Source organism: Austrofundulus limnaeus, unplaced genomic scaffold (genome assembly GCF_001266775.1).
Source record: "Austrofundulus limnaeus strain Quisiro unplaced genomic scaffold, Austrofundulus_limnaeus-1.0 Scaffold1623, whole genome shotgun sequence".
NCBI lineage: Eukaryota > Metazoa > Chordata > Actinopteri > Cyprinodontiformes > Rivulidae > Austrofundulus > Austrofundulus limnaeus.
Genome location: NW_013954025.1, coordinates 13,079 through 25,516, shown reverse-complemented (window position 1 = coordinate 25,516; position 12,438 = coordinate 13,079). Strand labels below are relative to the sequence as shown.

Here is a 12,438-nt window from a genome sequence, read left to right as displayed (position 1 = left end):
TATGTATGTATGTATGTATGTATGTATGTATGTATGTATGTATGTATGTATGTATGTATGTATGTATGTATGTATGTATGTATGTATGTATGTATATTTTAGGTGGTACACTGTCATGCTTCTTTGGAACGTTGTGTTTCCGTTCAAGCATGTAAAAGAACATTTCCCCACAAAGTAAATCTCAGAGAAGGCTAGGGTGATTACAATAAATCATGTAAGAAAACAGAAAAGTGAACAGAAATAACAGTAAAACATTTAACAAAGAAACTAGAAAACATTTTAATGTTACGTCTGACCTCGGCTGACAAACTAAGGCCCATGAATGAACAAAGGCAGCGTCTCAGGAGACATGTCTAACGCTCGTTCCATTAGGTGTTTAATTACAAGGAATCAAAGGGTTTAATTAGAAGGAATCAAAGATGCTTATGTTTGATGGTCAGCCATCTGTGTCTGCTTTGCTTTTTTACCGCACCCCTGCTGCCTTCCTGTGCTGTTCTGTTTCACCCTCTGTTAGCCGATTAGTCACTCCACTGTGCTGCTGCCTGTGTCACAAGACACTTACCTGTGTATGCTACACCTTTAGAACCTCTTGCCCAGACTACTGTTGTGTTTGCCTTCTGGACCACACGATGGCGCTATAGCAACATTTCAATGTCTGTAATATAATACACATTGATAAAATTATTTTTATCTGTTTCATGTTCACATAATTAAAAGTATCCAAACCATTATCTTTTTCTTGTTGCTTGTAAGGCAAATAAATATATGTATATATTTCAAATATCAATTACCAGTAAGTGTGGGTTTGTAAAAAACAAAAGATACAATTGTATTTTTATTTGATGTTTTCAGAACAGAAGACTACAAAGGACATATTTTTGTTTGGTACAAGGATCAATCAACTCAATCATGATTAAAACATTTGCATTTGTTTTTATTACTATTAAAGGACAACAAAAAAAACAAAGAAAAATAACAAAAAAAGAGAACAACAAAAGCAAATCCGTAGCCCAGAGAGTTTCGAACTTAGTAACAAATGCTTTAGAAACCTAACAATTTATATTGTATGGCATACTCATTTACACCCTGTCATTGTTTAAAGAGCAAGTTTAGATAATGGCCTTCTAACTAAGCTGCTGCGTAAGTTATATTAATGCCCTACACAAAGGAGTGCAATGATAGATTATTACTATGTTGCTCAAGCACTGAATATGAGATCTGAATGAACTCATTTACTCTGAAATTATTTATGAATTATCTTTTGCAGTGAAGAGGTTAGGCATCTGGGAGGACATAAAACCACCACAATGGAAGTAAAGAGTGGCAAATCAAAGCAGCAAAGAATTAGCATGGCAGCAGTCCCAGAAAAAACAACAACAACAACAACAACAACAACAACAACAAGCAAACAGGAAAATGACTACCATTAACAGTCTAATTCTTTATATCTATTGTCAAGGATGTGGCGTATGAAACACACATCTCTTTGTGCATTATAGTATTATTTATAAAACTAGTATTTATGGCTTTGGAGAGGGTACATCATCAACATCTCAAACAATGAAATAAAAAATGTGCATTAATGTTTGACATTGGGCTGAGCTAAGCAAGAGAATAAAAAGTCACTCAATTTCAAACTGGATGTACAGTATGCTCTAGAAATACTCAGTAACGTTCTAATCTTATCAATGAGTAAAACGGGACTTTTTTACACACTTGTCTGTCGAGGACATTGATCAGATAGAGAAAGGACAAAGGGAAACAGTATGCCCTTGGCTGCAGAGAGGACATTCAACTCCTCATCTGCAAAACCAGGTGAGATCTCATCGGCTTCAAACTTCATGGTGAAATGCCGACTGATGCAGTAGATTGTGCCATCCAAGGGCACACAGTGGAAGGTGGGGCAATGATGCATTTGTTTGGAACTGCATTCGTACCATAGGCGTGCGACTGTGTGGTAGCGGTACACGCTGAGGCCCAGCAGAGGGTTAACATCGAACCGATAGAGAAATCTTCCTACGGCAACCATGTCTGTGGTTCGGTCGTTGCTGCCCACCATTAGACTTGGCCTCCAGGTGTTAGTTTTAGGGTTGTAGCGTAGTAGCATATACCTAAGAGTACCTCCAGAAACAAAAAGTTCTCCACTGCACACTGTGACACGATGTGCAACAGCAAATGTATCGTTTGGCAGCGGAGCCACAAATGTCCACCTGTCCAGTCGTGGATCGTAGCGTTCTACTGAGGAAAGGCACTCCCCGCCAATAGCATATAGATATCCATCCAGTGCTGCCAGTTTGCAGCGAGGCCTGGCTTCATTCATGGGACTGATCTCTTTCCAAATGGATGTCAAAGGATTGTAGCAAAACACTCTCTTTGAGGGTGTCACTTCTCTGTCTTTGACTTGGCAGCCCACTGCCACGAACAAGTAGTTATCCATTGTACACACAGCGCAAGCTTTTGAGACGACCTCCTGCGGGATCAGGCAGAGAGGATGCCAGGAGTCTTTGTAGTCGTCATAATAGTACATTGCACTGGATGTGCTCCTCTGTTCTGCGTTTGCTCTCTGCCCCTCTGCGCTTCTCAACAAGTCTTCAGGGTTCATATCTGCAACAATGACAAATTGTCTTCCTCTCATTCTCTGCTTCCAAATTTGTTCTCGCTCATTAGCCATTAGCCGTCCATAAAGGTTGGGGTCCCGGAGCACCTGCAGGTAGTTGTCTGACATGACCCCTAAGGCTGCTTGCTGTACAGACATCTGGCCATTTTTCTTGGCTAGATAAAGTACCTCTAAACAGTTACCTAAATCAATTTTATGTTTTAAAATTTCAAGATCAGTACCAGAGCAAATGTCTCCTGCCAGGTGTAAGAACTGAGCCCCTGCTGTTGTCTCTGAATTAGTCTCCTTAATTTTCTGCTCATTGCTATCTGTCGAAGTTTGCAGAGAGATAATCCTGTCACTTATTGATGCTGTCGAGTGAGTCACTGGAGATGAGGTTCTTGGAATCTGAAATGGGATAGAAAGCGCCGACTCTTCTGCTGCAGAAAGATAGCTTTCCTTGCGTAAGAGGGTAGTCCTTGCAGGGCGTCTCAGCCTGAGGCTTCCTTCCAAGGAGGCATCCTCAATTGTGCTTTGTTGAGAAACCAGATCACGCATAATGATAGGGCTTAAAGAGGAAGGCAATTCAGTGGGGCTGCTGTTATGGTTTCCAAACTCCAGCTTTGATTCAATGTTCCTCTCATACTGACCTGGCAAATTCTTTGAATCTGTAATTGAAAGAGAAGAAGACTCCACATAGTAATCATAAATCTTTCCATGCACGATCTGGTCTTCTGATCCTTCCAGCAGTACTTTAGCATCTTCCACTTTTATTTCTGCCTTTGAGAGGAAGCTGGAGTAGACCCCCTGGTGTTCCAAGTCCTGCCTTAACTCTCTGCCCACACCAACACCGCTCTCCAGCTTCAAAAAGCACGGGGAACGGCGTCCTTTTGGAGTGGCCATCTTATTTTCTCTTGGATCATGAAGGCTCAAAGCAGATCTAAGTGAAATATTGTCGTTGGAATCCATTGGCTGATTCTGATGAAGTAGTATTTCCTCTTCCACATGTTTATCTTCATCACTTTTAGAAACACATGCCTTCTCACTCCGTTCAGCTTGGCCTAGAGTTTCTGCAATTATTTGCTTGTTGCTGTCAGATGTCAAGTCTGTAGCCGAGCCTCGCTTGTCCTCATCATCCTTGTCTTGTTCTTGTAAGCTTTGATGCTGTAGTGTCTTCTTGCAGTTTTGGCATGCATGTTTTTGTATTTCTTTGCCACAGGGTTGTATTTCCCTCCCATTCCTGGAGCTGTAGAACCTGTAGGCCCAAGACAGGAGCAGCACTGTAGCCACAGAAACACCCAGTTTCAACAGCAGCTGCATGTCAAACTGGACTCCCAAAAGTTCTGCAATAGGCATAGCTGAGAAATAAAAATGGCAGCAAAAGCTAGTTGACTGATCCTTTGAAATTATATTGTCAGCGCACCTCAGCTGACTGGAGCTGTCTGGTTTTCATAGTGAAAGAGCTGCTGTGATCTGATGACTACACCTCTGCCCAAAGGATCAAGTGTAAAATGATAGCCCTYGCTTTGCTATTTACATCCCATTCTCTGCAGAGGCGGAGCACTTTTTCATGCATCACCTGTGGCAAGTCAAATGCAGCCTCAGTAACCATACGCAGGCAGTGTAAATACCAATAGATCAATATTTGCTTTACTAACTCTCCCTTTTTTRCCCTCATGAATGTAAGTGTGTCATCCACTCACTCAGGCCAATAATTTCTTTGACAAAGTCAAAGTTGTTCTTTTCTGAGCTGGTAGCACCTTTTGCAATGTGGTTACATAAAAGAGGGTAATTTGGTTGTATCTCATTTTATTATGAATCCGGGGAAAATTCACAAATATAATTCTAGSTAATCCTTTCCTTACAGGATCTCACCCACATTTAGATCTGTAGACGTGTGGTTTGAATAAGGGGCGGAGACTGAAGACAGGTGACATTTATCAAATACTAACCAGGATGCCTTTATTTACACAACCAGTGCACATATCAAAGGTCTTTTTCGGGGCAAATAAAAATGCTGAAATGCATTGTCTCTAAAAAGAAACCAAAGTTCCCACCAGAAAAATGTGCCACTAGCAATGCAAAATAAAGAACTGTCAGATGACCATCAGAACGGCAACACAATGGAAAAGAATTTTCTAACTGAAAAGCTGACAGTGTCATTCACGTATWCTAGATGCAAACGTGTATTTCTCTTGTACTGGAAACCTGTCACTCCCCACTGTCGCCGTTGTCAAGCTGTCATTTGTGAAGCTGAAAACATACAAGAGCAGGACTACAATCACCAACAAAACAGTGTTTATTTTAACAGCACCCCGTCGAGCGGTGTCAAGATGCACGAGGTGGAGACTTGTTCAAAGGGTGTGTCAGGTGTCTGGTTTGATGTGGACGCAGTTGGGTCATGTGATACCTCGGCCTGCTGACAGCAAAAACGAAACCGGATTCTGCAAGCACCACTGACCTCTAAATAATTCACGATTTGATCGTGAGGGCAGCTTCTTAAGCTCAATATGTCTTCAAAACAACGAGTGTCAACTTTGTACGTTTATAAACTTCTTTTACTTGTGCAAGTTAATTTAGGAAAGGCACAAGTTACATTTTTATTGACTGTTTTCATGTTTTCCTACAGCAAATACATAAATTAAAAAGGTACTGTGACACATAAAGTAATGCATTTTTTGTTTGTTTTGTAGAAATAAAACACAAAAGGTTTAGCAGCAGAAAATTAAATGAACTCAAAATTGCTATAAGTCATTGATATAAATAAGCCTACTTGATGGTCTTTGTTTTGGGTTGGGAGAAAATATAATAAAACAACATATTTAAAAGTCTTATACGTTTATTACCTATTGAATCTACCTTTTTGATTGTTGAGATACATGAGGGTTTAGACAACTATAATACAGCACTAATATCCACTCACACAAACACACTTCTTCTGGTGAGATGATCAAGTCATGAGACATTTTGCATATTCTGATGCTCTGAAAACTTGAGTTGACTTTCCACCCTTGTACGTGAAGTGAGATAAATGTAAAAGCAGATACGTAATTGCACACCGAAAATAAAACAACAACTTGMCTGTAATGATTTACAATAGACAAGTATTTGTGCCCTTTCATAATCTGACCTAAACAAGAGTAATCTACGTTAAAGTTCATGTGCTTATTAATTGTGTTTGTGCTTATCTTCTAAAAGACTTAAGTCTGACAAACTGATGTCTCTGTCTTTTTCATTCAGCTGCATTTTAAAAAGCTTCCGGAGTTCCTCTTGGCTTAAATTTTAATCCCCATGCAGCATATCCTCAAAATAGTTACAATTTCAATCCACGTGACTTAAAAAAAGCAAGATTATTATAAGTTAAGCGCCACTTTACTTAAAAAAATAAGTTAAGCGCCACTTTACTGAAAGTGTATAAACTGCAATGAGACAACAACAAAGTGAGACTATTAAATAAAAAGATAAATTGAGGTCAATTGTAAAAATATGTGGAAAAATGCCCATTTTGAAGGATATTTTAAGCATGAATTAAACGAGCAATTGATCAACCGCCTTCATGCATTTCTCTGATTTGCAAAAATCATTCAAATTAGGTCATAAATTATTACTGTAACCTTGAATGTGTGTGTAATGTTCTGCTTATTATGCATATCGAGAACTACAGATCACGAGATGCATGAACATGTCAAACACTGTTCAAAACTGCTACAAGTAAACTCAAGGCTCGTGAGTTTTTATCATCTGTCCATTTTAATACAGGTGAAGATAAACAAATGCAACAACCCTGTTTACACAAGCTGCCTCAGGTGAGTTCCCCAATGGAATGATCGCTAAAATGAGCCTACTTACTGGTAATGTCTGAGGAAGAGAGTTAAGCATTGTACACAATGTAGGTCACAGGTAAAATAGCTGGATTACAGGCCAGTGACATGGAGTTGCAGTGCTGTCAGTTGCAACACATGAAAGGGAGAAAGAATCTTCAAACGTCACATGCACCACAACCCCAAAACAGCAGACACATGTTAGTTTTTTTTTACTTTGTCCTTGAAGAATTGCCTTGTAAAATAAAAAAAGGAAAAATAACTTAAGCAATAAACAGAAAAGCTGTTTCTTTTCTTTAAATCTCTGAAAACAGAGTTGCATGATGTACAAAGGTGGAGAAGCATAAACTCCAATGATTTCAGCAACCATCCCTTACCATAACCCATATATCCTTTTTAATTATTTTTCAATATTTACACTGTTGTACACAAAATACACTCAAAAATGAGATTTTTTTCCAGGTTTCTCGATGCATTTGAATCTTCTTGTACATTCCGAGCCATCAGAAAACAAAATTAATTTTAATTTATATATATATATTTATATATTTAAAAAAGGTTCCCTTGGAACATCTGTAGCTTTGTCCTCCAATGGTTTATCAGCTTGTTGCTAATCCAGTTCATCCCAGGACGTGGAACAGATGGGAGTGGTTGATAAAGTGGTGCAGTCAAAGCCAGTTCCATATTTCACATTTCACTAAACACCAATAACATTATGACTCATTAAAAAATTAAAGTCCAAATTTTTTTGTCTTTTTTTTTCTATTTCAAAAAGAATTGGTTTTATTTATCAACAGGCAGATGTAGGACAAAGAAAAAAAAAAGGTAATAGGGRAGGGCTATATAGGAGGTTACTGTCATGTTCATCACATTGTTCTTTTTTYTATAATCTTGATTATATTTTGTTAAAAAAAAACTAACCAAAAGAAAAAAAAAACAGAGAATTACCATCACATGATGTCACCGTTTCCTGTTTCAGTGACATATGGAGAACCTGTTTATGACTGGAGAAGGCTTTCAGGACAGTGGAAAGTTTTTTGTACTATATGTTTGTATGTTTGTGTGCATACGCAGATGTTTTGTACTGTAGGAACTATATTTGTGAAAGAGAGTGTCTTGAAGTTCAGGTTTCACGTCAGTTCCACAGTAACTGTGACAACAAGCACAATCCACATCAGTCCAAGGACGTCCATGAGGGAGGCGTTGTCTGTAACAAACACAAAAATATAACTTAGACAAAATGTTTAAGCTTAATAAATGCAATGAAAATGTCATAGAGGGAAATAATCTCACATTTTTAAAACATTAAACCATTTGTTTTGCTTTAAATAAAAAAAAATGCTTGAGTGAGATAAGTAAGTTTGTCAAAGTGATGTTTTTATGGTTAATTAAAAACATTTTTAAGTGAATGAAGAGCTCTGCATCAAATTTTTTTCAAACAGCAATTGCTTAAAAAACATCAGCTACAATCAAAAGAACAATCCAAAATCTCAAAAAAAAGGGTCACACCAACCAATGACAAAAGTGAATTCAGGATTTTCTAATTGTTGCAGTAGCCCAATCAAAACACAGAGATGACACAAACATGCACTGTTCATTTTGAGGACAAACGAAAACTTAAAAAGGAGACCAAACAAGTGTCTCCTCAGCTCACTTTTAATCAGTTTTATTTGTTTAACCTAGAAAAAAATTAAAAACAAAGCAAACAAAAAAGATAACGACATTGGTGTTAATAATTATTTTTGTGAAAATTTTGGACACACAGCTTGGACAGGTTGGTTATCCTTTTGAAAAGTATTATTTTAGCCTGTCAGTTTGAATTAACCTATCATATTTTACACCTGATTATGCTATGAAATGGAGGAACAAAATCTGAACCACACTGACACATTGGTTTGATGGTTTGATGAAAACTGCAGTGAGTTTTCACATGAGACACCTGAGTTTGAAAGCATGTGACTTGTCATTTCTTTCTTTTTAAACAAACCATGGTTAAACGCTTATATAAAACCTATTAGACATTAAAAAACCTGTTGATCCAAACCTTGCCTACATGTCTGTTTGACCCAGAATTGCTCTGTTTCACACACCTGCATAAAAGCTCTGGCCCAGATCGTTGTGAAAACACACAGCATAAAAAATATATATTTTTAATTAATTTTATTTACTGCATCCTAAATAACAAGACATCAAACAAAGTTTTGACATGATTACAGTACATCTGATTTACAGTCAGAAAGAGATAATGAGCCAGTGGACACTCGAAGGTAGCTGAGTTGGACTCAAAGCTAAATCTTATACTAATTTCCAGAAAAGCACTGAGGTATAGATTTACTATTGTATTATGAAACAAAGATATTTATGAGGGTTTTCTTTTTAAAATGTAAACAAATTTTAAATATGTGATGTGGTACATATGTCATCAGTATTACTCGGTTTTGTTTACAAGGCAAAAATCAACTTCTGGTCTCAAGATATTTTTAATGYCATTTAGAAATATTTATCCAAGTCTTTGCTGGAACAATAAGACCACTTGGATGTTGGGTAACATTATGTAGCAGATGCATTGAGCAGCATAAGGAGCAGTAAGAGCCGACAGTGGCTTTTTAAAATAACAAGCTATTCATCTACAGTAAATCTCAATCCAGCCATGGTTTAGTTTGGTTGCTGATTTGTGCATGTTTTTAACTGCCCATTTTCAGTACTTGGATGTGAAATCCACTGAAAATTATTTGTAGAAATTATAAAAGCACTGCCAGTATGAAAAAAAAATCGTGAGGTTGAAGCTTCACCACGCAAAGATTAGACTAACACTCTCAGATAAAGGTGTTAAAAAGTCAGTGACATACTTTTAGAATAATTAAGTGACTGTGGTTTAGGTGCTAAAATGGTTCTCTTCCAGTTAGAGGAAAAGTGGTTTGATGCACAGCCATTTAAAGAGTCCTTAAGAAATGCACTTAACCCAAAATGCTCGTCAGTATATGTCTGTCAAAAGCACTGTAAATGTAGAGTGCATGTACAGTCATATACTGTATGGATAATGGGAAGTGTGTGAATGGAMAAACTCGCAACACATTGGATGCTGAATAATGACATCTGGGTAAAGGTGAAATATTAGACACTTAATTTAGATTTTATTTTTTGTTTTGTTATAATAAAGTTTTTTATAGTATTTGTACTGCACTTATCAAGTCTCTCTGACCACTCAGTGTGCTTTTACTCTACACACGCACACACACTCACACACCAGTGTACAGATTGGGGGCTACTTGGGGTTTAATATCTTGCCCAATGATGCTTTGGCATATGGTGGGGGAAGCCAGGATCATACCACCCACTCTCCGATTGACAGCCAAGCACTCCTCCTTTCTGAGCCACAGTTCTGGTTGTAATTTTGAAAGTATGATCTGTGAAGCATTTTAACATTTGTTAACCTAATATGACATGTTTTTCATTTCATTTTATGAGCTTATGAATTACAAAATGGAGAAATAAAATCTGATTGCAATACTGCAGTGAATTTATGCRGTTTGTTCTCCATGACACCACCCTTGAGTAACATTGCACAAATATTCTGTGTAGATATAATTAATTACCAATGATGACAAGTAAATACAGTTCATTAGCATGCAATAGTTTTTAAATACTAACAATAAATGTAAAAAAAAATGAAGCAATTAATTATTTTTTTATCTCTCAATTACGGCCCCTGACCATTAGAGGCTGTGCAGTCTCTAGGAGTATGATTCTCGCTTCGGGTGCGAGAGGTCCCAGGTTCAAATCCCAGACGAGCCCCCACTTATGTTACGACCCCAAGTCTAGGAGATTCGGGGTGGCAACATAAAACGTGTCCAGAGAAAATGGGTTTGTAAAAAAAAAGGTTTACAAAATACACTGCTGCCCAATTAAAATGTTTAACAAACTTGATTTAACAAAGATAACGAAARTAGATTGGGCCAAGTACATAAATAACCAAAAGTCAGTCTAAACCAGACTTAAAAACAAACCCAAATAAAACTACAGGTACTTTAATGGAGCTTCAAAATGCCTCCAAACACAAACCTTTAAAGTACTAAAGAAGTCAGTTGGTCAGACTTATTAAATCACTGTTAGTCAAAACAAAACATGTTTGCAGCACCTAAAGCTCATTAAAAACAAACTATGTTAGTTGTACCAAGAGCTCTTTAACTGTCCAAAACTGGCTACAAACAAACACAACCAAAAACCTATGTGGGGGTCAGCTGTACACAAACAAAACCTAAAGCTGCCCCAAGAGGTAATGATTCTGGGAGCCTTTCATAGAGCACAGCTGGGCCTCATCATCATCATCATCATCATCATCATCAGATTGGCTTGTGATCTCCTTCTGGTCCAATGGTGTTGTTTCCAGTCAGCCTCCAAACAGCCAATCAGCCGAGTGTGCTCCCACACCTGAATCTGCATAAACAGTGAAAGAGACTGCACAGCCTCTAGTGGTCAGGGTCCGTAACACTCTCTTTTATTGTAAAGCCCTAAAAGGAGAGATTAGGGAACACCAGCTTGACATTGGCGCCTTTTCTGTTTCTGAAACAGAGATAATGTAGGTGGAAAGTTGTTATTGACTGTGGGTGTGTAAGTGCTGACATAAACTGTTTATCCAGACTGCTCCAAGGCTGTGGTTGAAGCYCATTCAACCACAGAAAAAGCTGACCACATTGAGGTATAGCCAAACTTTTTGACGTGATAGTTGTTAGATCTGTCAGGTAAACACTCAGCTCATCTGAACTATGTGGCCATTGGGAAGCATTAAATAAGTATGAGACACAAACTGCTGGATCATGTTTGACTTAATTACAAATGTTCATTGTCAGTAAACTTACATAAATCTGGTTTTGTACACTCTTTTTATTCAAGTCACAAAACATTGGCCACAAACAACTGGATCTTCATGATGAGCATTTTCTCTCATTAGGTAATGGGTTCATTCAAGCGTAAGATCATCATCTGAGGTCCCTTTCTTGTCTACAGTCATAGACGCAAGTCACCAAYCCATCTGTTTTCCTCTAATTCTTGGCTCAGACTTCAGTGCAATTGTGCCAAACTGATTTTTCTTTGACAACTAAAACTGATTTCTGCGAAAAAAAAAAAAGGACTGATGGCTAACTTTATGTTCTGGATCTAATGTTTCTAAAAGCAATTCCTTTTTTCCTTCTTTGTTTTTGCTTAACAAAAAAGTACTCCAGATAAATTTTAATTGAATGTTTTGTCACCCTATAAGTATGGCTTCCTCCCTRTGATCTTTTCCAAAAGAGGATTCAAATCTATTTTGTTTTGCACTGTTCAACATGCAGATCAGGGGCGGTTCTAGAGGTGGGGCCACAGGGGCATTGGCCCCTGCTGAAATCTGATTGGCCCCCTGAAGTGCCCCTGTCCTGACACTCATCTGTCCTTTGGCTGAGAGCAATGATGGTGGGTGCAGTTCCATGCCCAAATGCTAGAGGGGCTAATGAGTCAAACAGTAAAGTCCAGCATGAATTGATCTTACAGAAGTCTTCTTCTCTTCTTTAAAAGACTTGAACAATTTTGCAAAAAATATCTTCCAACTGGCGAACAATGGCTTCATTTTCTCACACGCTTTGAGAATATTTTATCCATGTACAGTAAAAATGCATGTAACATTAATAAGGAGAATTTAAGCTTTTTAAATAACATTACACTTGGTTACAATTAGGGGTGTCCCGATACCGATACCAGTATCGGTATCGGGTCTGATATCAGCATCAAGTACTCATACTCGTACTCGTAAAAGCCGGCCGATACTCTTAACCAATACCATTTTTTGTAAAAGCATTTTATTTTTCCCTCTGGTTCTTCTGAGATTTTGTTTTATTTGTTCCATTTAAGTTTGAACTGAAATTTACTGCACTTTAATACTATTAGTCATTTTTTTAAACAGTTTAAGACTGAAGCAGAGTAAACTAGATGTGCTGCTAAAATTTACGTTATAGTTTACACTTTAATTTAAATTTGGTAGTTGCATGT

General features: G+C 37.7%; 1 protein-coding gene and 1 pseudogene across 1 annotated transcript; both read right to left on the bottom strand.

Moving 5' to 3' along the window:
- Positions 1-813: 813 nt before the first annotated feature.
- On the bottom strand, positions 814-5,213 carry klhdc7a (kelch domain containing 7A). The gene has a single exon (XM_014033096.1). The coding sequence runs from the start codon at positions 3,950-3,952 to the stop codon at positions 1,709-1,711; it is 2,244 nt and encodes a 747-aa protein (XP_013888550.1). The 5' UTR covers positions 3,953-5,213; the 3' UTR covers positions 814-1,708.
- A 1,110-nt stretch (positions 5,214-6,323) lies between these two features.
- LOC106535942 (immunoglobulin superfamily member 21 pseudogene) lies at positions 6,324-7,624 on the bottom strand (annotated as a pseudogene).
- Positions 7,625-12,438: the final 4,814 nt, after the last annotated feature.